Consider the following 26,806-nt stretch of genomic DNA (forward strand, 5'->3'; position numbering starts at 1 on the left):
AAAAACACAATGTTGTTTCTTAACAGGAATAAAGAAGAGAACTTACGTTGGCAAGCATTCCTCTTCTCTTCAAAGCCTGGTTTGCAGGAACAGCGACCAATAGGTACCAGCCAACCACCATCAGCACTGCAGTACATCTTAGGCACATCAAACTCCACTGAGTTATTGACACATGTTCCTTTTACTTCCACCAATGCTGAATCCCCTCCAGTAACGGTATCATGGAAGAGGGCCAAGTTACGGGTGGTCATTGGACACTTTTTGTAAAAGACCCGGACTGATACCAAAGCAATACATGCTCCAACATCTTGAAAAGCCAAATAGAAACCTTTCTTGTACAAGTTGCTAATGTCTCTGACTTCTGTATTAAGTTTCATGACCCGGTCACCAACATCCACCTGGGTAAAACTTTCATCCGCAGCGATAGTGTCAATCTTAATGAACTGATTCTCATGAATGTGCCACAAGTTACTGTTGTCGGACTCATAATAGTACATGTTGAAGGTTTCCTTGCAGGTGCCTGATACCCCTGGTAGGCTATTGCAGTCTCTCAAGGTGAACTTGATTTCAATATATACACGTTGGGCCTCTCCTCTTGGGATCCAGCTGGTTCTCAACCAGTTATTTTGGTTGACTTCTAATACATTGCAGACTTGGTACGTTCTCATAGGCGTGTTTCTTTCATCCATTACACTGATTTCTTCCCACTGGTATAAATGAACACAATGATAAATGAGTGTAAAAAACAAACATGAATAGTTATTAGGCCTGGCATCAAACACCCTGCCAATTACAACTTATATATTTTATGCAGAAAAACAATAAAAAAAAATACAGGCTGAGGACAATGATGCTAATGATTAATATTCTACATTAAGATATATGTTTTCTCAGCATCACATTATCACTTTACTTTTGGCAGAATCGCTTCCAGCCTAGACTGACCCCAGAAAATTATAAATTAGCACAGACATCAGAAGGGTGATCAAAGGGGGAATTTGAAGGTGATAATTATATAGTGCAGGATATTGCATTTATAATTTTGAAGTAATTGCAAATGCCCAAGGTTTTATTGACAATGGCAAACTGGTGGCAAAATACACACATAGTTTAGTTTCAGCACTGTGGGGGGGGGGTAAACTGTCATAAAAACAATACCGAACCCACTGCTGAAAGGCATTCAGGTTCGATATCAGCATAGCAGGGGGGTTGTACACCATTCAAGCTGGTTAGTTCTTATGCCGAGTACACACGATCGGATTATCCGATGGTCTGAAATCAGTTGCATTTTTTCATCGGAATTCCATTCAAGCTGTCTTGCGTACACACTGTCAGACTAAATTCCGACCGTCCAAAACGTGGTGACGTAAAACACTACGACGAGCCGAGAAAAATGAAGTTCAATGCTTCTGAGCATGCGTCGACTTGATTCTGAGCATGCATGGATTTTTCTCCGACGGAATTCCACACAGATGATCGGAATTTTCCATCAGAGGAATTTAAAACATGTTCTATTTTTTTACTCCGATGGAAAAAAGTCTGATGGGGCCCACACACGATCGGAATTTCCGATGAAACAAGTCCATCAGACTTTTTTCATCAGAAAATCTGATCGTGTGTACGTAGCATTAGTTGGTGGGGGCACAATGGATCATTCACCCTTTCTTATATAGAGTGACTGTTACCGGAAAAAGACCTTTCTTTATTCAATAACAGATGCTGCTGAGATGGCAATTATCACTGGGTAAATCTTGATAAAATTTCCACAAATTTGGCTTGATACATAAAGTAAATGTACACAGAAGAATTTTGGGGAAAATTATAGTGGATTTTGGGTGATTATCAGATGAAATGATCATCAGATCCTTGATATACCGCTATGAAAGTAGAACTTTAGGCAAACAGCTAAAATCATTAGGGTGAAATGCATATACATTAACTGTTTTGTCCTGACAAAAGATTTGGTATTTTGGCTAGCTGATGTATGGTAAGTATGCCACCTGTATGACTGTGCAGTTTGAAAAATGAAGGGAAAGCATAAGATTGTTTGCATACAGTAGCAATACAAATCTTTAGGTGAGTAATTAAACATATGTATTTCAAGTATGTTTTTTGCTGTTACAAGGAGTTCTGCTTTAACTTTTCACGTATGAAAGGGAAAAAAATGTGCATTCATAATTTTTTCCCTAAGGAGCCCGGAAAGCATTGTACCCGTGATCAGTGGATCAGCGGTGCAATACTAGGCTCCTGTAGACAAGCCCTGCAGGTTCCAGCCCATACAACCATACAGGCTGACTGCTTACAAGCTGCAGGGCTTGTGAATGAACTACAAAGCCGTTCATCAGCGACCTTGCGGTCCATTCAGAACTACAAGCTGTCAGCCGCAATGGTTGTTGTAGTTAGTGCATCACTGTGACATTTCAATAAAGTTGGTTAAAAAAAATGAACAGTCTAATGTGCCACACTGAACAGGGCCAGATGGCGCACATGTGCCTTTCACCTACATGAAAACATCAGACTCCTATGCATCAGGGCTCAATGGCAAGTGTGCCTGAGACCTAAGGCTTCATAAATGAGGCATAGTGAAAAACTCTATGGTAAATGTATGGTAAACCTGGGATAATTCATCTTCATATGCCTCTAATTAGGCCCAGACTGCCTGGTCTGTGTTCTCTTTCATCTACATTATAAGATCCATATTTTGATTCTCTTTTAATGAAACTTAGAGAATGAAATGGATTATCTGATTGGTTGCCATTATTTTTTAACTATTGCAAGTAAATGCAATATATACACTATATTGTCAATAGTATTGGGACACCTGCCTTTACACGCACCTGAACTTTAAAGGCATCTCAGTCTTAGTCCGTAGGGTTCAATATTGAGTTGGCCCACCCTTTGCAGCTATAACAGCTTTAACTCTTCTGGGAAGGCTGTCCACAAGGTTTAGGAGTGTGTCTATGGGAATGTTTGACCATTCTTCCAGAAGCACATTTGTGAGGTCAGGCACTGATGTTGGACAAGAAGGCCTGTCTCGCAGTCTACGCTCTAATTCTATTCATCCCAAAGGGGTTCTATTGGGTTGAGGTTAGGACTCTGTGCAGACCAGTTAAGTTCTTCCACCCCAAAATCACTCTAAATCCTTTGGTGGAGGGGGAATTATGGTGTGGGGTCTGTTTTTCAGGGATTGGCATTGGCCCCTTACTTCCAGTGAAGGGAACTCTTAAGGTGTCAGCAAACCAATTTTGGACAACCTAATGCTCCCAACTTTTTGGGAACAGTTTGGGGATGGCCCCTTCCTGTTCCACTTGACTGGTATGCACAGAGTCCTAACCTCAACCTGATAAAACACCTTTGGGATGAATTCGAGTGGAGACTGAGAGCCAGGCCTTCTCGTCCAAAATCGGGGCCTGACCTCACAAATGCGCTTCTGGAAGAATGCTCAAACATTCCCATAGACACTCTAAACCTTGTGGACAGCCTTCCCAGAAGAGTTGAAGCTGTTATAGCTGCAAAGGGTAGGCCAACTCAATATTGCACCCTACAGATTAAGATTGGAAAGCCGTTAAAGTTCATGTGCTTATAAAGGCAGGTGTACCAATATTTTTGACAATATAGTGTATTTTTGAATATATTAAGTATATACATGAAGACTTCTGCACATACGTATTCAAGTATGATTTATTTATAAGCAGGAGTTCTCATACTGGTGACTTGGATTTGTAATCTAGGTTTTACTGACTAGCATAAAAGAGATAATGTTAACGGGAACTTAAGTATTCTTGATTAAACTGTATAATGCACTTAATATACTAACCCCTTCTGATGGATATGCCACCCATCCCAGGTCTCCAGCAGCAGACATAGAGTCAAGTAAGGTTACTGGAAGAAAAACAGAAAGGAAACACTTAACATTTTGAGCTTAGGTTGTGCAATGATGATACATACAAGACCTCATTCAACCACTGTTAGATTCTCATATGCTTAGATGTACATTACGGATGAAACAAAAATCCAGTCCTCAGTTGGCACTGATATTGTATGTTTTCTGGATGTCTTCACAGAAAAGCAGATGAAATAATTAGTGCATGTAAGTCTTTTATTGATGTAAATTGTATTTCAGTTCATCTTCAAAACCAATTTATTTAATAGAGCCAGATGCATTAATACAGTGGACTAATGTTCATTAAGAAAAGAAAAAGTCTCATGTGCAGAATGTTTTGCTCTGTTGACCTACAATTTCTATTTAAGGCAACTGAACGAAAATCTTTAAGTGCATCAAAACCAATTTAAAATTCTCAAGTTTATGAATGCATTCTCCAATATGTGCAATGGGAGCTAACGCTTATGTTTTTTTACAAACTAAATTTCCCCTAAGACACAGGCCTCGTACACACGACCGAGTTTCTCGGCAAAAAACATTTTCGTCAAGGAAACTGTCGAGAAACCCGACGAGCCAAAAAGAGAGCAAGTTCTCTATTTCCTCGACGGGAATGGAGAAACTTGCCTTGTCCAGTTCCTCGACAGCCTAACAAGGAAAAGGATGTGTTTCGCCCGTCGAGTTCCTCGGGCCGTGTGTACGAGGCTTCAGGTGTCAAATACAAGGCCCGTGGGCCGAATTCCGGCCCTCCAGGCCATTTCATGTGGCCCTCGCACCTCTCCTGAAACTGCAGGAGAGCCCCAACTCTCCTCTGGTCCTCCTTGAGACCCTGTACTTTCAAGCAATGCATCCATCTTCCCAGCAGCAGCATAATGTAAGGGGGGGGTGCACTGTGATATAAGGGAGAGTGGGGGACTCAACTTCTGATGGTGGGGTGACTCTTGACATCTAATGTAAAGGGGAGGGGATAGGCTGGACATCTAATCTTACAGATACAACCGGCCCTTTTGAGCAATAATAATGCTGTTGCGGCCCACGATGAAATTGAGTTTGACACCCCTGCCCTAAGATATGTGTGACTTCCATGGCCTATGTTAAAGCTGTTTATATTTTGCCTGCCATGGTTCATCCATTTACCATGCTAATAAAATGTCAATTTTTATTACATACCTAATTTTAGACTCAGTGACATCATCACTGGATCTCTGTTCTGTTCTATGCAATGGAGACATGGCTAGGGTTGCCACTTATTCTTCAAAACAAACCCGAACACTTCAATTTTTTTTTATTAGCATACACTATTGACTAGAGAATTGTAATAGACCTGGGACACCTCTGTGCGGTCCAAAGAGAACAGTAATGTGGCATGCATAGTGCCCCCTCACCCTCCTATCGGGCCCTGTTCTGAGCCACATTCCTGTCTGAATATTGTGTCTGGGTTTCAGGAGGACTGAAACCCGAACTGTCCAGGTGAACCCTGGACAGGTGGCAACCCTAGACATGGCTGGTGTAAAGGCTCAACAGTGTGTTGTACATAGCTTTCTAAAATATATCAGCACCCTGCCTCAGCCCTCCTCCCAAGAACCCTCAGACCTGATGAAAGTGGTGGGCTGGGTCTTGGGAGAAACTATGCAAATATCAAAATGCCTTGATGGGTGGGTGTCAGTCTGGAGAAGTGGGCATTTCTTGATCACCTCTCTAGAAAAGAAACACATTTAATGCTGAGCCTTCATGGTTGTAAGAACTGAAATCTTATATATTAAATAAGCAGGCCAAGGACAGTGAGTCTGGGGAGCAAAGAGCTAGAGGATGTTGGTCATTCCCTATCCAGGAAATAAGATGAGCTCTATCTGACTTACTGCAGTTTCTAGTGCACACTGTGAGGCCCCGTACACACGTCCGAGAAACTCGACAGGCATAACACATCGTCTTGCGAGCCAAGTTTCCTCATTGACTTAGGCCCCGTACACACGACCGAGTTTCTCGGCAGAATTCAGCCAGAAACTCGATCGGAGCCGTATTCTGCCGTGAAACCCGGTCGTGTGTACAATTTTGGCCGAGGAAACCGACGAGGATCTCGTCGGGCCAAATAGAGAACATGTTCTCTATTTCCTCGTTAGTCAATGAGAAAACTTGGCTCGCCGAGATCCTCGGCGGCTTCACAAGGAACTCGACGAGCAAATGTGTTTTGCCCGTCGAGTTTCTCAGACGTGTGTACAGGGCCTCACGAGGAAATAGAGAACATGTTCTCTATTTGGCCCGACGAGATCCTCGTCGGTTTCCTCGGCCAAAAGTGTACACACGACCGGGTTTCTCGGCAGAATACGGCTCCGATCGAGTTTCTGGCTGTATTCTGCCGAGAAACTCGGTCGTGTGTACGGGGCCCTGAGAAGCTCACAGCATTCGGCAAAATCAGAATAAGCTATTACAGTACAAGAGACACAAGGAGCTCCTGGTGATGTGCCCTCTGAGGGTGGAGTCCCAGGGTTGCACCACACCATGGTGTTTTCACTGGCACTTGATCATGTCCCTTTAAGCTTTTTTTTGCACAACGCCTCTTGAACGGGTCTTTTGGCCAGCCAGGGCAATTTGTATACCGGCCAAAAGACCGACTGCTTTGTGTACTGCACATTGCACTTTTTGGGGTGTTTTTTTTTTTCACTCCTTATACTCTTACACTGCATGTGTGTTTTTTCTGTGTTTGCACAGAGAGAATGTAGGTTATCAGGGGCCCGAACTGGTGCTGACGGGAGATTCTGTGGCGTTCAGATCTTTTGCCTCTCTCCATCTGAAGGGGTCTTGGTGGACTGGCTTTGGCTAGTCTCTTAGGAGTGAGGTCCACCTGGCTTCAGCCTAGGTAGACCACACTGCTCAGAAGCCTTCTACCCTTGAGGGTTCAGGGTTAAAGACTCTTCCTCTTCGGAGGTTTGGCCATTGGGATGAATTAGAGCAGAGACTATGAGCCAGGCCTTCTCATCCAAAATCAGTGCCTGACTTCACAAATGCGCTTCAGGAAGAATGGTCCAACATTCCCATAGACACACTTCTAAACCTTGTGAACAGCCTTCCCAAAAGAGTTGAAACTGTTGCAGTGGGCCAACTCAACATTGAACCCTACAGATTAAGACTGAGATACCTTTAAAGTTTAGTTAAATTTGAGATTCTAAAGTCTCACGTTTTACTTTTTTTTAAAACAAAAATAAGTTATACTAACCTGCTCTGTGCAATGGTTTTGCACAGCGCAACCCTGATCCTCCTCTTCTCATGTCCCCTTCAGCGCTCCTGGCCCCTCCCCCCACCAAGTGCCCCATAGCAAGCTGCTTATTATAGGGGCACTCATGCATGCCTGTTCCTGAGCTGACTCTGTATGTCCATAAGACACAATAGGCCAGATTCTCAAAAGAGATACGCCGTCGTATCTCTGAGTCCGCCCGTCGTATCTATGCGCCTGATTCATAGAATCAGTTACGCATAGATAACCATTAGATCCGACAGGCGTAAGGCTCTTACGCTGTCGGATCTTAAATGCATTTTTTTTTTCGTCGCTAGGTGTCGCCGACGTCGTTTTCCCGATCGAGTATGCAAATTAGCAAAATACGCAAATTCCTGAACATACGCCCGACCGACGCAGTGAAGTTACGACGTTTACGTAAGATTTGCGACGCGTAAAGTTGTCCCTGGGTATATGAGACGCAGTCAATGTTAAGTATGGCCGTCGTTTCCGCGTCGAAATTTGAAAATTTACGTTGTTTGCGTAAGTCGTCCGTTAATGGCGCTGGACGCCATTTACGTTAACGTCGAAACCAATGACGTCCTTGCGACGTCATTTAGCGCAATGCACGTCGGGAAATTTTAGGGACGGCGCATGCGCAGTACGTTCGCAAGGGAACGCGCCTAATTTAAATGATCCACGCCCCCTAGCTGGATCATTTGAATTAGGCGGGCTTGCGCTAGAGGATTTACGTTACGCCGCCGCAACTTTACAGGCAAGTGCTTTGTGAATCAAGCACTTGCCCGTAAAACTTGTGGCGGCGTAACGTAAATGAGATACGTTAAGCCGCCGCAAAGATGCAGCGATCTACCAGAATCTGGCCCACTGAGTGCGGTTTGACCCTGCCCCACTCACTGCTTACTGGCTGTGATTGACAGCAGCGGGAGCCAATGGCTCCTGCTGTTAAGTCTGAGCCTATGAGGAGAGAGAGAGTCAAGAGAGCCTCTGCTCTTGTGCACATCACTGGATCAAGATCAGGCTCAAGAAAGTATAAGGGGTGGCTGGTCAGGAGCGGCAAGCAGATGTTTTTTTATCTTAATGCGGACAATGCATTAAGATAAAAAAAAAAAACTTCTGCCTTTAGAACCACTTTAAGAAAAATTTAGCTAGGGACTTGCCAAGGTATACTTGGGGTGGGGTAGGGGGTTTGACGAAATTAGGGGATCTTCACAGGCAGGAATAAAATGTAAATGGACCAAACTGACTACAGCAAAAAAAAGAAGCAGTGTGGGCCAGTGAAAAGGAGAACAAAGGCCTGTCTATAGTCAAACTTAGAGTTGGAAGTCATTGTGACCTATTGTGCTTATGGAGAAAATAGCTGCTTGCTTTAAAGGAGAACTCCAGGCAAACAGCTATATCTAATGCATATATGGGAACTGTTTTACCTGCCAAATTATCCACCCATCTAGTCCTTATCAGACATCACAGCTTCCCTGGTCCCAACCTGAGATTTTAACAGTGATGGAGCAGCAGAAAACAAATGAGCTCATCCCTCTGCTCTCTACATCTGTCAGCATGTTGGGTGCAAGCACATGTGCATGCAGAAAGCATGGTTCGAGTGCTGCTCCTCTCTCGCCTAGTTGCACTGTACAAGGATTAAAAGTGGTAGATGCAAAGTCAAATTACTAGTTGCATTAAAAATTAGAATTAGACATTTTTAATTTATACATAACTGCATTATTGGTATATTGATATGGTCCTGAAGTTCAGCTTTAAACATATGCGTTACTTGAGAAAAGCTTGAAATTCTGGTGTGTAAACACATGAAAATCTTGTGAGCTTCTGCACATTTCTGCAACTAGAAGCATAATCATTTAAAAATGAAACATATTGCAAATGCTAAAAATAAATCATCTTGCATTTATGACTTTCTAATTCTTACAATAGACACAGAAGTTCCAGAAATAGTTACTTTTTTGCCGCAAATGCAATTCCTATTGTAACGCTCACCCCCGAAGGAGCCGCTGGATAGAATTGGGATGGCGTGTTACCTCTGTGAGCATCTAGGGGTAGATGATGATGAGAGCAGCAATGATGGAATGTCCAAACAGCAGGTGTCTTTTCTTGTGCTTTATTTTACCCAACACGGTAAAATAAAAACTTGAGGTAGATAGCAGAGATGTAGAAGAAGGAGAAGTAGCAGATTCAGGCTCAACAGTATGGAACCAGTCCTGCTTCCAATGACACTTCACTTTCGTCGCCACTCCAGCCGTAGTGGGTATAGCGTACCTGGACAGGCCTCTCACACCGACCTGGCAGCCAGGGTATCACTCGGAACTTTGAGAGGAACAGACCTGGCCTCAGAACTTAGGTTATGGAGACTATTCTCCTCAGTAGACTTCTTCTTGCCTGGATCTTTCTCAGGTAGTTTCAATTAGGTTACCGACTGACAGGTGGCCAACATCCACCCCCTCAGTGTCCAGTTACCTTGATCCCCGGTGGATTGTCCAGGCCCTGTTGGACCGCCAGCCTCTCATTGGCGCTCCTCAGACGGACTCCCCACCCAACAGCTACACTTGCTTGGGATCTCCTCAAAGTTGGGGCTCAGTCGATTACTGGAGCCCCGCCACAGCTTTAAATGTTCCGGGCCAACATTGTCCCGGAACCAGGAACCCCACGTGGAACGCGCCCCCGGCCTGGTAGGCCATATCGCCGGGGAGCCGTGATGTACGGTCACCCTGAAGGTGGGTGCCGTACCAGGAACAAGAACCCCGCCTCTTGGCATCTGCTCCAGGAGTACCCTCTCCCAGCATGCCCTGCAAGGGAAAACCCCTCCTGATTGGCTGCTGGCAAGAGACACCCCACCCTGGACTCCACTGCTGCCACCTGGGGTGGAACAACATCCCAGGAACAACAGAATGAGCCCACAGTACAGCCCAGCTGAAGCAGAGACCCAATTTGGACAAATCAACTGAATGAGAGCTAACTAACTCTCTCATCCCCCTTAAATTTAATATAGCACCTGTACCTGAAAGTACACAGGCGCTACACTATAATAATATATAATATTCTCAATACAGAGAGCAGTATGGAAAGCACCTACAGATAACTGCAGGTAAAAGAAAACCATCAGGCCTCAGCACAGGTTTCATCTAATTTTCCAAGCTAGCCAGCACACGTAGAATTTGATTTTAGTGTTTCAATATTATCAGCTACAGCAACCTGACCCCATACAATGCCAAACTAGTACTGTATCACCTATTTGCATTAAACCTTCACATATCAGACAGCGGGTCTCTAACATAAGTCATATATCAAACACCCGTCACTATATACAGTATATATGTAGCACACCCCATGTAGGAGCTGCAGATGAACAGCCTGCACATCCAGGCACCCCAAATTCTCACAAGCACCCAGAGTCAGACTGTGGCTGTTTCTTTGTTATTTATTAGAGGGTTAGTAACTTGGATAGGGATGGGGGGTTATGGGATGCCCAGTTGACTTTAACAACTTCAGGGACAACATCCTATATACAGTCTCTTCTCCTCTTTCCTCCAGCACAAACACTTGCAGACTTCAGCTGAATCGCTCTTGAGATAATCTGACGGGCTCCCAGTAAGATTTTAGCATCAGCCTATCACATGCAGGAACTTGCAGACCCTTTAAGTGTAGCTCAGATAGTGAAACAGCATGTAACTACTCCTCTGTGGTCACTGATCCCAGCACTACCTTTTCAGGCACTACCAACCCACCTAGCTATAGTTGCCCCTTTTACCAGCCCTCCTGGCTGTCTCTACACCAGTCCACCTGGCTGACTCTTCACCGGTTCACCCAGCTGACTCTCAGGAGGTCTCTCAGGCCTCGTACACACGACCGAGAATCTCGTCGTAAAAGAAACGTAGTTTTCCTTGACGAGAATCTTGTCAAACTTTTCTTGCATACACACTGTCAAGACAAAATCTCGTCGTTCTCAAACGCGTGACGTACAACGCGTACGACAGCACTATAAAGGGGAAGTTCGATTCTACTGACGCCACCCTTGGGGCTGCTTTTGCTAATCTTGTGTTACCGCGTGTTAGTAAAAGTTTGGTTAGAGACGATTTGTGCTTTTCAGTCTGTTACAGCATGACAAATGTGCTATCTCCATTACAAACGCTACTTTTACCGAAGGTGCGCTCCCGTCTCAGCATGCGCGGGTTTCTAATCATACACACGAACGTGTTTCTCGTCGTAAACCAGCCCGACGAGAAACACGACGAGGAAATTGAGGCTCCCGACGAGAAAAAAAAGAGAGCATGTTCTCTTTTTTTCTCGTCGAGATCCACAACAGTTTTCTCGACGAAAAACATACACACGACCGTTTTTCTCTGCAAAAATGCTCTGCCGGCATTTTTCTTGATGGATTTTGCCGTGGAAAGCGGTCATGTGTACAAGGCCTCAGGGAAAGGCCTGAAGACATAAGCACACCGCCATCTTCATGGGAGACTGGCTACATGTCACAGTCTGCCCCCTTTGTTAGTCCATAACAGTGTTGACTACTCACTCTGTCCTCTCTTGCTCCCATGACTCCAGGAAAAACTTCTGCCCGTGTGTTTTGGCTGAATCCTTCCAGCACAAGAGCCCTACCTGAAGGCAGGACACCCCTCCTCCCCCAGACTAGGGGGCCCCCTTAGGGCCTCCGACAGCCTCCTCAACACAGTATCTTTATCTTCCATCTGACTGCCTCTGCTGGCATGGCCCATATCTATTTATGTAGTTATCTCAGCCCACTGCTGGCCCACTGCTGGGGATTGGCCAAAACTCCATAAATATTCAAGGCAGCAGGGCAGCCATCACAAATTTTAGTGCCCCTTACACAGCTTTAGGCGGGCCCTTCTCTTCTGACACGAGCGGGTGGGGGCCTGGGGGACCATCGGGCCCCTTACAGGTGTAATGCAAAAAAAATGGTAGAGGGCCAGCTAGGCTTGTAAGGGACCCTGGGGACCATCAGGCCCCTTACAGGTGTAATGTCTGTACCCCTCTGATGGCAGCCCTGCAAGGCAGCTCCACTTCTCCAAACTTCTAGACCAGGGGGGGAACCAGAGAGCTGCCAGGATGAGTCATCCAGCCTTGAACTCTAATAAACCTTGACGCAATTAAGACTCACTAGCTTAACTGTGAGTCAGAATATGGTTTGCCTACACTCACTTCTATCACACACTAGTGGGTGCTACATATAGAGGGTGATATATATATATATAGAGGGTGATATATATATATATATATATATATATATATATATATATATAAAACAATAAATAAAGAGCAATAGATGTTCAATAAATATTGTAGTAGCGCTTTTTGTTCTAGTTGAGATGAACAAAACTTCTTTATGCGTTAATCCTCATAAAGGAAATCAACAGAAAATTAGATGAAAGAGAGGTGCTCAAAAAGTGCAGTTCATTAGTGACAGCGATGCAAGAATCTTCTTCACAATCCACCGTTCACCCATACAGCACCTCGTGAAAACAGGAAGCGCCTCTCAGGGATGCACTTACCCCAAGGATAAGTGTATATTGCCTTGAAATCACAAGACCTTCCTTCTCCTTTGGAACCACCTTACACCCTCATACAGGGCACATATATAAATAGGATCCAGTGGGCTCATGCAAATGACAACTGCTAGCAGCTTCAGTGAAATGAGATATATATATATAAAAAATTCCGTCTGACTTTTTCCATCGGAAATTCAGATCGTGTGTACAGGGCATAAGTCTATAGGTATTGGTTATGTCACAAAGCCTCACCAGTGGTTCTAAAAAAATCCAGAAAGACTGTAAGGCCCCGTACACACGGCCGAGGAACTCGACGTGCCAAACACATCGAGTTCCTCGGCGTGTTCAGTCCTGGAGCCGCCGAGGACCTCGGCGGGCCGAGTTCTCCCATAGAACAACGAGGAAATAGAGAACATGTTCTCTATTTCCTCGCCGAGGTCCTCGTCGGCTTCCTCGGCCGAAAGTGTACACACGGCCGGGTTTCTCGGCGGAATTCAGCTCCCGACCGAGTTTCTGGCTGAATTCTGCCGAGAAACTCGGTCGTGTGTACGGGGCCTAACAGGATCAAACTGGGAAAGGAAATAATGCAGAAAAAAAGGGATAACATGGGTAGCTCCACATACGGATAAAACATACCGGAGATGATTTCCTGACAGAAGCTAATTCTGGCCAGAAGACCCCATGGCCATATAGCATGCATATTTGAAAACCAACAATAAGCATTATAACTTTTTCTCTGCATAAAAATGTAGGTTCCATGCTGTTTTAGTTTGCATTGAATAGAACAGGGAAGGGTTAGTACGACTCCCGAGCTTTCGTTTCTGTCTGTGTCCTTTTTGATAATATTTCCCTTGCTTCTTGTTAAAACACATTTTAACAGAATAATGAAGGTTAGATCCTCTGGAAATATTTTAATGCTGTCTGTGTGTTTCTGACCTTGTGACAACTGCTCCCCCCATTTCTTGTGCTGGTGTCAGAATATGGGGAGAAATCTCCCCAATGAGCTCACAGACCGCAATAAAACCTAACATAAATTTTAAGTCTTTCTCCTGAAAGAAAATCTGGTTTGAGATAGGCTTTAAACAGCAACTCCCAAAGCTGTAACAATGATGAAAATGCTAAGCCCCTAAGCTCCAAGTCAACACATTAAGCAAATAATGTCTACTATAAATCTAAAGGAAGAATGTTACTGTCACTATCACAGCTTCTTCATCTACTACAGTATATAGTTTTAGATAATAGTGTGAGTCATTTTTTAATAGTGTAGTTCTCTGCAGATATTTTACAACTCTTCCAAATTCAAATATATATATATATGAGTACACCCCTCACATTTTTGTAAACATTTTATTGTATCTTTTCATGTGACAACACTGAAGAAATTACACTTTTCTACAATGTAAAGTGATGAGTGTACAGCTTGTATAACAGTGTAAATTTGCTGTCCCCTCAAAATAACTCAACACACAGCCATTAATGTCTAAACCACTGGCAACAAAAGTGAGTACACCCCTAAGTGAAAATGTCCAAATTGGGTCCAAAGTGTCAATATTGTCTGTGGCCACCATAATTTTCCAGCACTGCCTTGGGACAAGGGGGCACACTATATGCCTAGAGGAAAAGCGATTTCATCTCCAAATACGGAAAGGTTTCTTCACAGTTTGGCCCCGTACACACGACCGGATCTATCCGCTGAAACTGGTCCGATGGTCGGATTGTCCGTCCGTGTGTACGGGGCCTAAGAGCTGTGAAAATGTGGAATCGACTCCCTCCAGAGGTGGTTCCGGCCAGCTCAGTAGATTGCTTTAAAAAGGCCTGGATACTTTCCTAAATGTACATATTATAACTGGATACTAATATTTATTAGACATGTGCGTACTGAAATATTTTGTTTCAGAATTTTGGTTTCGTCCAAAAAATACAATTATTTAGTTATGTCCGAAATTCATTTTTATTTATCTTGTTTTGTTAAAAAATGCATTCGTCCAAAAATCGAAATAAATTAATGTCGAATTTGTCATTGAAAGCTTATGGTGTCTGTTGAATGTTCTAAGAACATTCGAAGGAGAAGCTAAACTGTACGACGCCGCAATCGTACATTTCCGATTAAAGCTATAGTAGAATTCTAATGTTATATGACTAGTAATAATTATATTTATTAATTATTATTACTAGTCAACCAACATTACAATTCTTCTATAGCCTGTGGGCGGAGCATTTGACCATAAATATCCACTTGCTGCGATTGTATGTTTTTAGTTGCTTCGTCAAATCTTCATGTCTCTATAATGTCGAATCTTTTTTCTCTATGACAAATAATCTTGGACTAATAGAGTTAGGTTAGGCACATTCGACCACAGGTTCGATAGACACAGATCTCTATTGTCACCGTCATGTCGAATCTTCTATTATATCGAACTGTTGTCGCAAAGAAACGAAAATAAAGCATTTTTTATGTCGGATCTTTCTGATTTCGGATTCTGCGCATTCGTTATCGCTTGTTAAAACGAACGTGAAAATCCCTCAAATTCGGACAAAAACAAATGCACATGTCTAATATTTAGAGGTAAAGTAGGTCCAGGAAATATCAGTTTGCCTCTCGGGGGGATCAGGAAGGAATTTCCCCCCTGCTGAAGCAAATTGCATCATACTTTGCTGGGATTTTTCGCCTTCCTCTGGATCAACTCTGGGTCTAGGATTGTGTATATGGGATTGTATGATTTGTTATTTATTTTTTAATGGTTGAACTAGATGGACTGTCTTTTTTCAACCTGACTAACTATGTAACTACAAAAACAAATTTTTGGTTGGTGTTAGGGTGGTTTTGTTTATCAAAAAAGCCATTGATCACCCTGTCCGAGATAACCCAATGAAAAATATACTTTACTAGATAACAAAGCCATGTGATTTTTTATTTTATTTTTTAACACATTTCACCTGAGCAGTTCACATAGCAAAATTTGAGCATTGGCAAAATTGCTACTTTCACTGCTAAACCAATTTTGCCACACACCATTTCTCCATTTATGAGAGTTCATAAGGGAAGGTCTACACCACTTGGAAGACCATCTAAGCTATATCTGGCTCCTGCTGTGCTCAGGAGCAGCCTCTTCTCTTCTATTTATAGGGTTCATTATGTGAAAGTGCCCTTGGTGGTTTTGTTGTGTTTAGTCCAAAGTACCAAAACTGACCCCAAATCTGACCCCAACTGAACCAATAGAATTGGGGCTCAGACAGACTCTTGACCAGTCCTCTTATGTACATGTCCTAATAGTATATGTTTTGTCAATTTCTCTTAACTATATGACTTTGCCATAGGGCACTGTTATGCACCCTCAGGAATGGGAAGAAGGCGCATGAGGTCAGATATTTAACAAGAAAGCACCTCTGACTCCTGACTCCCAAAATGTCTCTCCCCTAGAGAGCTCTGACATCAGAGATTATGCAATAAGACCTTAAAGCAGGCTCTACGCACAACAAATATTTGATTGGGTAGCATAAAGAACAATAATATATTTAACAATACCCTGTTTGGTATAGCTTGCAAACAGGGACATTAATGAAAATGTGCGTAGCTTGGTGACACTGTGATGTCATCCAACCATGTTCGGCCAACTATCCTACTGTGTTTTTTTTTTTTCATTGCAAATAACTGCATATTCTTTGCAAAGTGAATTTTTACCTATCTTCAGTTTATTCACCAAGCTAAGTGAACATTCATTTTCCAAAGGCAAAATTGCAAAGTGAAAAAACTGAATTTCTTTAGTAAGGCTAGGCATCCACGGTTCAAATCTCAGCCGGTTCAACAGGCACTGGCCGAGATTTGAACCATTAATGGGCAGGCTGAATGTACCAAATTGATCAATCGATCAACTTGGGTACAACCAGTCTGCCGGATTCTCTTGCGATTATCGCTAGCGGCTGCTATAACCCAAATAATTTTTTTTCACCTAACCCTTTTGCCCTGCAGTTTTTTTGTTGTGATTCTCCATATTCCATATATGATTTAGCATGTTGCAGCACATGTTTGAACTATGTGGAGATGACTTACTAAAGGCAAACAGGCTGTTCACTTTGGAAGGGAATGTTTCCTCAAGCCCTGTACACACGCTCGGTTTTCTCTGCGGTAAAAAGCCCTGCCAAAAAAAAAGGGGAAAGCAGAGAACCCGGCAGGAAAACTGGCATGGAGCTTTGGCCGGGAGTCCCGGCTGTGTGTGTGCTCCATCGGCACTGCCTCGCAGTGTTTCCCATAAGTAAGTAAAAGATCTGGCGAAAAAAAAAACGGCGGGAATCCCGATGGGAAAATAGAGAGCAGGTTCTCTATTTTCCCAACGGGATTCCCAGCTGTTTTCCTGATGGGAAAACTGCAATGGAGCATACACACGTCTGGTTTTCCCGGCCAAAAGCTCTCCTGGCAGTTTTCTTTCCGGGAAAGCCAGGCGTGTGTATGAGGCTTTCGTTTAGTGAATATAGTGAAAATTTACTTTGCAATGCATATCAAGTCACATGCAAGGAAAAACAAAAACCTGTACTTTTGTTTGCACATCACTGGATGATGGAAGTCAGCAGAGCTTCACCTTATTCACTTACAGAGGAACTGCAGTCTGCTCACATCTATATATATAAAACTCAAGTGTGTGTATGTATGTATGTATGTTCCAGCATCACGTCCAAACGGCTAAAGATATTAACATGAAACTTGGCACACATGTTACTTATATGTCAGCAACAAACATAGGATAGGTGGTTTAACCCTTACCCACCCCCATTTGCCATGGTCAGGGTTTTCCTTTAAAGTCCCATTCAACTCTATGGGAAATACATCTTACTTCATAACTTCTGTACGCCTGGAGATATTTCAATAATACCTGGTACACATATTACTTATATGCCAAATAAAAATATATGACAGTTAAATTAACCCTTACCTACACCCTTATATAAAAGATGGGTATATTTATATTACTATGATTTTCCTCCCCAAAAGGTTAAGATAGGAAGACCGGGCAACGCCGGGTATTCAGCTAGTTTGTAATAAAAACAGCTTTGCCATTCTGAAGCTTCCTTCCAACCACTTTGCATATTATTTTATATATACTGTGATTATGTACTATCCAAATATGCTGCAGAAATCTCCCTCCACTGAGTATGGCTGCATTAATTTTAGCTGTGGGCAGCTAAAGCTGCTGCCTGTTCATTTCCTGCATTTACACAGATACACATAGGCACACCTCCAGCTCTGCAGCTCTCATTGGCCATCTAATGACTCACCCCCCTCCCCTCCTGGCAAACTCTCACAAGAGTGAGAGAGAGAGCTGTGCATGATGTCATAAGCCTAGGCTTTTTTCCAGACAAGAAACAGGAAGTGGGCTGTATAAGGCATTTACTGGCAGAAAAAAATATTTTATTATCCAAAGTTAAAACAACAAGGGCAGAATATTTAATAGATGAAAAGATGAAAAATGACTGGAATTCCACTTTACATGAAAATTCTCTTGCAAAGTGAACAGACACTTTGTCTTTAGTAAATCATAGCGTTTGTGTAAATGCCTTAATATACCGTGCAGTATCAATGTTATAACTCTGACAGTGGGTATACATTGTTAATGGACATGGACACAAATGACAACATGTACATATATCTATACAGATCCTGAGTTCAGTTATGACAGACGTATGACCACTATGTGATGGCATGTCTACACGAGTGCCTCTCACCTGTACATGATGTAAGAACACAGGGGTGCAGTGCATCAGACGGCAGTACTGTATTAAGAAAAACAAAGACATGTCATTTCCCTGAAAAAGGTCAGCAATGGAGGACTTTACATCCCTCCTTTTTTATAACACACTTATACTTCTGGGCTGACCCACCTTTTTACCTTCCAGACCAATGGTCTTACTCAATAAAAAGCAGTGGAAATTTGCAAAACTCATAAAGACCAATCTAATCAAGGGTTATTTAAGACATTATTTCTGATTGGTTGGAAGTGGTTGTAACCCTAAAAAGAAAAAATAATGATCCTGTTTCATTAAAGCATGATCTGTAGCACAGTAATTGTGCCGTGTAATTTGTCCCGTGCTATGTTGTAAAATACCTGGTTGATCCTGCCTGTTCCTGAGTCCCCCTGTGTGTGATAACCATGGTAATCATAGCTGCTGACCTATGATACTGTGGTCAGTTTACATGCCACACATCCCGCTGTGTGCTGATTCTCTCCCCTCTTCCCCTCCCTCTCTGCCTGTCAGTGTGAAAGCCAATCTCCTTCCAGCCCCTCTTTTGCCGCTTTTCTGCTGCAATATGTAGCAAAAATACTTGCATTCCCTCTGGTTTATACAGTCACCAACTACAGTGTGTGGGTTGTTTTTAAATGAGAATGCTAAATACCTTTCCTCACATCGGCCCTGTGTGGTCACGTGACCCCCCTCTGCTGGCTGGCTGACGTCGGAGGGGAATCTCAGCCCCTCCCGCAGCTTTTCGTTAGATTGAGGAAGGAGATTGGAGGGGGATCACGTGACCACACAGCTGTGATATGAGAAAACATATTGAATTTTTATTATTTATTTATTTATTTTCTAAATCAGAGGGGATACCAGCAAAGTCACAACCTCTAACATCTTCCTTACTGTTAACGTTAACATCAATTTTTATTTAAGATTGAAAGTATTTTGGAGCATTCATATTTAAGGATATTGTGGACTTATGCAAATCTATTAGTCACAGTTAGTTGTAGTAGAATTTATTCAAGACAAGTAATGTAAATAGAAAGACTAGTTTAAGAGTAGTAAAACCAAACGCAAACATTTATTATATTGCAGCTTAGCAATGCTTTAATGTGATGGCTGCATTCGTTTTTTTTTTTTGGCTTTATTCATCTATTTAAATCTGGTAAGCCAGCCAGGTCTATTGCTTTTCAAAAGAACAAGCTCGCTTGCAGATGTACCAGTTAGAGGGATAAGACAAATCGTTCAACACTGATGGGGGTGCTTAAAATGGTTAGCTTTTACTCATTTATCTAAAACTTTATCCCAAAAGTAAAAAAAAACTGTTTGGTGTATATAAATCTGCTAGTACATCTAACACTCACCCCCCTGCAGGTTAACAATGCTGCTGTCCAAAGGTGTCCATGTGTACATTCATCCAGAGTCTAGTCGCTAGATTCACATACCCTTAGGCGGGCGTAGCGTATCTCCTATACGCTACGCCGCCGTAACTTTGAGAGGCGAGTATGGTATTCTCAAAGATTTCACGCCCAAAGTTACGGCAGCGTAGCGTATTAGGGCCAGCGTAAGCCCGCCTAATATAAATGTTGAAGCTGTGGGCGTGTTTCATGTATATTAAGTGTGACCCCACGTAAATGACGTTTTGATCGAACGGCGCATGCGCCGTCCGTGGACGTATCCCAGTGCGCATGCTCCAAATGACGTCGGCAAATCGTCAATGCTTTCGACGTGAACGTAACTTACGGCCAGCCCCATTCACGGACGAGTTACGCAAACAACGTAAAACTTGAAAAAATGTACACGGTTCCGACGTCCATACTTAACATTGGCTGCGCAATCTTTTTGGTGGTTTATCTTTACGCCTGAAAACCCCTTACGTAAACGGCGTATCTTTACTGCCACGGCCGGGCGTCCGTTTGTGAATAGGCGTATCTAGCTGATATACATATTCTAGGCGTAAATCAGCGTACATGCCCCTAGCGGCCAGCGTAAATATGCAGTTAAGATACGACGGCGTAGGAGACTTACGCCGGTCGTATCTTAGCAATATTTAAGTGTATCTCAGTTTGAGAGTACGCTTAAATATACGACGGCGGGGATTCGGACTTACGACAGCGTATCTACTGATACGCCCGTCGTAAGTCTACCTGAATCTGGCCCGAGATGTGTTACTGGCCAAATCATCAGATGAAAATAGAGGCCTAGAAAAAGAAAACTAATGCAGGAAAACACTGTAGCTGCTGACTTTTAATAAGGACATTTACCTGTTCAGGGAGCCCGCAACGTCAGCCCCCAGAGGCCGATCCGTCCATCGGATCGGGTGCCGGTGCCGCCATTCTGTCTAAGTGAAACAGGCAGTAGAGACTTGCAGGTTCACTGCCCGTTTCCTACTGCGCATGTGCGAGTCGCGCAGCGCTTTGCGAATGGCTGGATGTCTTCTGCGACACACACAGGTCCCAGAAGACAGCACACCCAATTTCCCAGAACACCAGAGAAGGAACAGCTCCATGGTATAGGAAGTGGCAGATTAGGACGACTGCCTAGCAACAGCCATATTTGGTAAGGAAAAAAAATATTATTATTTTCAAATGTTTTTAAAAAAATATTTTAAGAAGACTGTTAAAATAAAAAAAAAATGAGGGTGGACCTCCGCTTTAAGCTGCAATATATTACATTTTTGGTTTTGGATTTAATAACGCTTTATAATTGAAAGATTCCTGTTTTTTCATATATGCTAGTTTTCATATACCGTAAGTCCATGTTTCTTCCACTGTCAGATTTTATATTTCACACTTTTCTATTTACAGAGAAACTATCATTAAATCTACAAGTCAGCATGGAGCAATCAAGCACCTGTCAACATCAATAAATATAATGTTTTGCTATGAAAGTGACATCATCATCTTCCCTTATTTATCTCCTCTAGCTACTATTTCCATGTAATGATGCACTGATCTCCTATGTCCTTCACCAACAGATACATAGTTGCTTTGATACGTTTCTAAAAAAAGATAATATCAGCTACAAAGGTACACAGTTGGTAAGGTTGAATAAAGACACCAGTCTATCCAGTTCAGCGTGGGTTTGTGCATGCACGCGCGTGTGCTTATGTTAGCATGTGTAAATAGCTGAAAACTAGTGTAGCGCCTTGCTCCTGTTGACCAGGCGCTATTATTCAAATTTAGTGGGATATCTGAAATGTAGTTATTTCAGATTTGTGTTTTATGGCTAAATTGGCCTTTGCTCCAATTTGGGTGTATTTCCCACGGGTACCAGCAAGTGTCGCTGTCCCCTCTGGTTCTGTGTTGGAAGTTACAGCCAGTCAGAGTGTATTGGGTGCTCTTTGCCAGAACCAACCTAGTGGGAGTTTCTTTACCGCTGGGCATGCTGGGGGAGGGTACTTAAGGGGTGGACCCCATTTTCCTTGGGTCTCTCGCCTCATGGTCACCTTGACCTGGGGAATGTGACAGTTCCTCTTCTGCCTCTGGGTCGGCTGGCCTGAGGCCTCGCAACTGGAGGTAGGCCCAGAAGCTATCTGGGGCCTACTGGCTCAAGGGTGATCCTATGCTGTCTGTCCTGCGGGAAGAAGCTGATCAACTGAAGGAACCGGGGGAGGACTCGTCTTGGAGAGGACACAGATGGAAGCTAAGCTGGTATCTCGAGAGGAGCCTGGTACCTCAGTTGGAGGACGCATCCTGACCTATCTGCTTCATAGTATTGCCGGGTCGGCTCAAAGGGACTTTTTCATACTGTGCAACTGGGTTTACTAAGGATAATTCTAATTATTGGATCCTGTGGCAGAGGATCGTTCAGCAGCTATTGTTACTATAAGGTCTGTGGCAGAGACTTTTACTTTTTGACTGTTTGTGCATCATTCCGGCTGCCAGGTCTGTGGCAGAGGCCTGTCCGGGTGAGCAAATCCAGTGTGTGCACCTGTCTCAGGGATCTCAAGGTTTCATTGATCTACAGAAAGGTACCTGAACTTTTCCTCTCCCTCCATTCCCCTTGTTCTGTCAACATTGTGATTGAATATAAAGCCTTTGGAAAAGACTCAGTGACTGGCAACCGTGTTTTTGAAATTTGATCAACACGGAGAACAGTGAGGTAGCGGCAGACCAAAACTAACCAGCAGCTCCTTCGGGGGTAGTGCTACACTAGCATTAAATCAAAGCGTATCTAAAGCCAACATTAGTAGTATATTATATTGTAGCTTATCAGTGTATGGTGGCTGTATTTGTTTTTTCTTTTTTATTTAGGATTTTTTCCTTTATTTTTACCCAATGATCCTGCCAGAAACATATTTTATTTCCTAGAGTGATAAAACTCAATAACTGTACTTTATCTATGAAGGCATAACGTTGTCACCCTGGACTGCTCTTGTGCTACAAACACCTCCCCCTCATCTCTAGCGCATAGAGGGGAGTTGTTTTGTAGTTCACAGAAGACAGCTATGAAAGCTGATAAGATTTCAGTTCAGTGTAATGGAAGTTATAAGGATACAATGTTTCTGTACGTAAAACGTACTTGAAAAAATAAAATTAATGCATCTAAGGTCTGGTACACTGAAATATATGGATTGGATAAAGGTTTATGCTCTAAATTAATTATGACAGTATTAAAGTATAACTAATTAGTAATAGTTGTAGTATATGATAGTACACAAAGAAATTGTATTGGGATGCACTAGTCTACTGTAACAGACTACAGTATATATACTATAGGTACACTTTTTTTATATAAAATTGTAATAAAGTATAAAATAAAATGTGATATACATACATTAAATTAATATAGTTTTGTTTGCCATCTTAATATAATTGTAGCATGCATGGTGGAATTACTGAGCAATATCTTCTACAGTAAAGTTATGTGAAATCATAATAAGGGATATACCATAAGTAATTTAATAATAAGATAACTGCAAAAGTAGCTGGTATTTTAAAGCACACTTAGGCCTCGTACACATGATAGGATTGCCAGAGGACAACGGTCTGAAGGACCGTTTTCATCAGTCCAAACCGATCGTGTGTAGGCCCCATAGGTTTTTTAAACTTAGGTTAAAAAAATGAGAACTTGCTTTAAAATTTAACCTATAAACTGATAACCGATAGGTCAAAACTGATCGTTAGTATGCAAAAGCATTGGTTAAAAACCTGCGCATGCTCAGAATCAAGTCGACGCATGCTTGGAAGCATTGAACTTCGTTTTTTTCAGCACGTCGTTGTGTTTTACGTCACCGCGTTCTGACCCGATCGTTTTTTTAACTGATGGTGTATAGGCACATCAGACCATCAGTCAGCTTCATCGGTTAACCTAGGACAACGGTCCTTCAGACCGTTGTCCTCTGGCTATCCTATCGTGTGTACGAGGCCTAAGTGTGGGGTTTTATGGCATTTGCTGCTTTATTGAGAAGTTATAAAGCAAAAAAGTACACATTTACACTAACCCCCTTTTTTTTTTTTTTTTTTTTTTAAAGTGAGGCAAATCAGAGCACATTGCAGTCAATCAAAAGCAATTCTTTAGGTTACAGTTGTAATTAGTTGCAGTATAAACATATCCCAAATTAGTTCACACTGCTTTTACTCTTTTTAGGGATCTGCCTAAAGCCTCGTACACATGACCGAGGAACTCGACGGGCGAAACACATAGTTTTCCTCGTCAAGTTCCTTGTCAGGCTGTCGAGGAACTTGACAAGCCAATTTTCTCCATTCCCGTCAAGGAAATAGAGAACTTGCTCTCTTTTTGGCTCGTCGAGTTTCTCGACAGTTTCATCAACGAAAATGTACACACGACCGGTTTCCTCAGCAAAAAAATACATTCCAGCAAGTTTCTTGCTGGTTTTTGCTGAGAAACTCGGTCGTGTGTACAAGGCCTAAGGGTGTCATACACACAACAATCTAATTTATTTATCAATTATTTATTACAGGTATTTTTTATGGTGCCGACAATATATACTTTAGTGTTTTATCTGTGCCTTTTACGACAGTCCCTGCCACATTTGGCACTTTTCGTGGGGGTAGCGGGTACAAGGTTTTGACAGGTACCTGCTCCCACTTTCAGTTGTATGGCTGAACTCACATTGGATTTGCATAAAAAAAGGTGCAGATCTGCGAACCAATCATTGTCATTAACTTTGTATTGACACCCACAGCGGTTCGCAGTATGAACTGCCTGCGGGAGAGATGCGATGCGGGAACGGAAACTGGAATTGTGCTAGTTCCTGCATCGCTATAGTGTGGACCCAGGCTAAAAGTTGTCCTTTAGTCTGGGATCACACCTATGCGAATTGGATACAGGTTTCTCCGCTTTCTATGGAGCCGGTTCATAAATCTCTGCAGCAGCTCAGGAGCAAATTGCACAGGAGCCCTATGCATCTTTTGGTCCATTTCAGATCCGAATTCAGCCAAAAATGCAGGATGAAATCGGACCTGAAACTGTGAATGGAGACACACTGGACTCCTGCTGTGAGCCGGAGCATGCTGCAATGTGAACCCCGCCTTAAGCTTGTATTAGCTAGTGCTAGGCTCATGTTTAAGTTTTCAGTGCAATAAAAAAACATGTTTTCTGAAGGAACTGACAATTCTGTCCTGAAGGTGTTATCTGAGGTAATTTTTAGTATGAATCGGACCCATTGCTGCTGACCATTTGTTTGGTGCAAATTAGTGTTGAGCAGAATATGCCATATTCGATTTCGCGATATATCTCGAATATATATTCGAATATTCGAGATATATTCGCTAAATTCGAATATTCGTGATATTTTATCGAAATTAATTGAATGCGATTTTTCGCTATTGCGAATGCGAAAATAATTGCGATTTTTTAATAACTGCGGTAGGAGCGCTCTGATTGGCTTAGAATATTCGTGATATTTTATCGAAATATCGCAACATGCGAATGCGATATTTATTGCGCAATTTCGAGATATGCTGGAGGAGCGCTCTGATTGGCTCAGAATATTCGTGATATTTTATCGAAATATCGCAACATGCGAATGCGATATTTATTGCGCAATTTCGAGATATGCTGGAGGAGCGCTCTGATTGGCTCAGAATATTCGTGATATTTTATCGAAATATCGCAACATGCGATTGCGATATTTATTGCGCAATTTCGAGATATGCTGGAGGAGCGCTCTGATTGGCTCAGAATATTCCTGATATTTTATCGAAATATCGCAACATGCGAATGCGATATTTATTGCGCAATTTCGAGATATGCTGGAGGAGCGCTCTGATTGGCTCAGAATATTCCTGATATTTTATCGAAATATCGCAACATGCGAATGCGAAATTTATTGCAGATATTTCGAAAACTGCTGTAGCAGCACTCTGAAATCGAATATGTATGATATTTTAACCAAAATACATATTGCGATTGCGATTTTTCGATCGCGCATGCGCAATTGCGCGAACAACACGCGACCATTTCCTGGAGCCTTGCCAGTTTCCCAATATTACAGCAACATGGTGGGAAGCAATTTCTCAAAGTCTGAGGAAAAGTTGCTGATTTGTGTAAGTATTTTGACCACTGTTATTTCATCATCTTCAACTGCATTTAAGTCTAGTTTAAAAGTTAGTATATATGATCAGATATTAGTATTTAACCAAAAATGTGTCTCCTGCTTTTACAAAACTACAAGTCCCAGCATGCCTGGACAGCTGCAGACACCCTGGTTGGCAAATGTGTATTTAGGCACTTTTCCTTGTTATTTAGCATAATGAATTTAAAATTTTTTTGGACATAGGACGTATGCGAACGTCCTGACTTCAGTGTCCTCAAGGCCCAAGGACGTTCGAATACATATTGCCCTTTAGATGTTGCAGAACTACAACTTCCAGCATGCCTGGGAATGCTGGCACTTCTAGTATTGTAAGTTCTGCAGGCCCACATTTTTCAGGCCTTTATGCACGGGTCTCTAAACTGTGGCACCCTAGATGCAGCAAAAGTAAAATTCTTAGCATGCACTGACAGACCGTGGCTGATGGGAGTAGTAGTTTTGCAACAGCTGGAGGTGGACTGGTCTTGAAACCCAGAGTTAGGTAACAAACCCGTAGTGTTTTGCAACCATTCTGCCTCCAGCTGGTTATTTTCTGTTGAAAAGCCTGTGGCGTGCAAAACACAACCCAAAAACTCCACCCGGTGCAAGGAAAAATTTGCACACACCTAAAGAGTGACATCACAAAAAACTGCGACGGTTGCATACGTCAGTGGTCCTCCGAAAAGGTCCCGTCTCTGACCCCCCGGGGCGTTAGGCTCCTAGGCTCCTGACAGGGAAAAGAGTTACTGTGGTCCATACAGCCGAAGCCATATGGACCCATCTCGGTCCAAGCAGCGCAATCAACACGCGAACAACACGCGACCATTTCCTGGAGCCTTGCCAGTTTCCAACTTATGATCGCAGCGCAATCACACAGCAACATGGTTGGAAGCAATTTCACTAAGTCTGAGGAA

The 26,806-nt window shown here is 42.7% G+C and overlaps 1 protein-coding gene across 1 annotated transcript in view; it reads right to left on the reverse strand.

The window, feature by feature from the left end:
* The window catches only part of LOC120936397 (ephrin type-A receptor 3-like), a gene marked incomplete in the record, with an annotated part of 325,284 nt that overhangs the window by 229,642 nt on the left and 68,836 nt on the right, over positions 1-26,806 (reverse strand). The window contains 3 exon segments of the mRNA XM_040348687.1: positions 47-707; positions 3,818-3,882; positions 18,347-18,394. Of these exon segments, the coding sequence (XP_040204621.1) occupies positions 47-707; positions 3,818-3,882; positions 18,347-18,394 (774 nt within the window).

The sequence above is a fragment of the Rana temporaria genome, chromosome 4 (assembly GCF_905171775.1).
Source record: "Rana temporaria chromosome 4, aRanTem1.1, whole genome shotgun sequence".
NCBI lineage: Eukaryota > Metazoa > Chordata > Amphibia > Anura > Ranidae > Rana > Rana temporaria.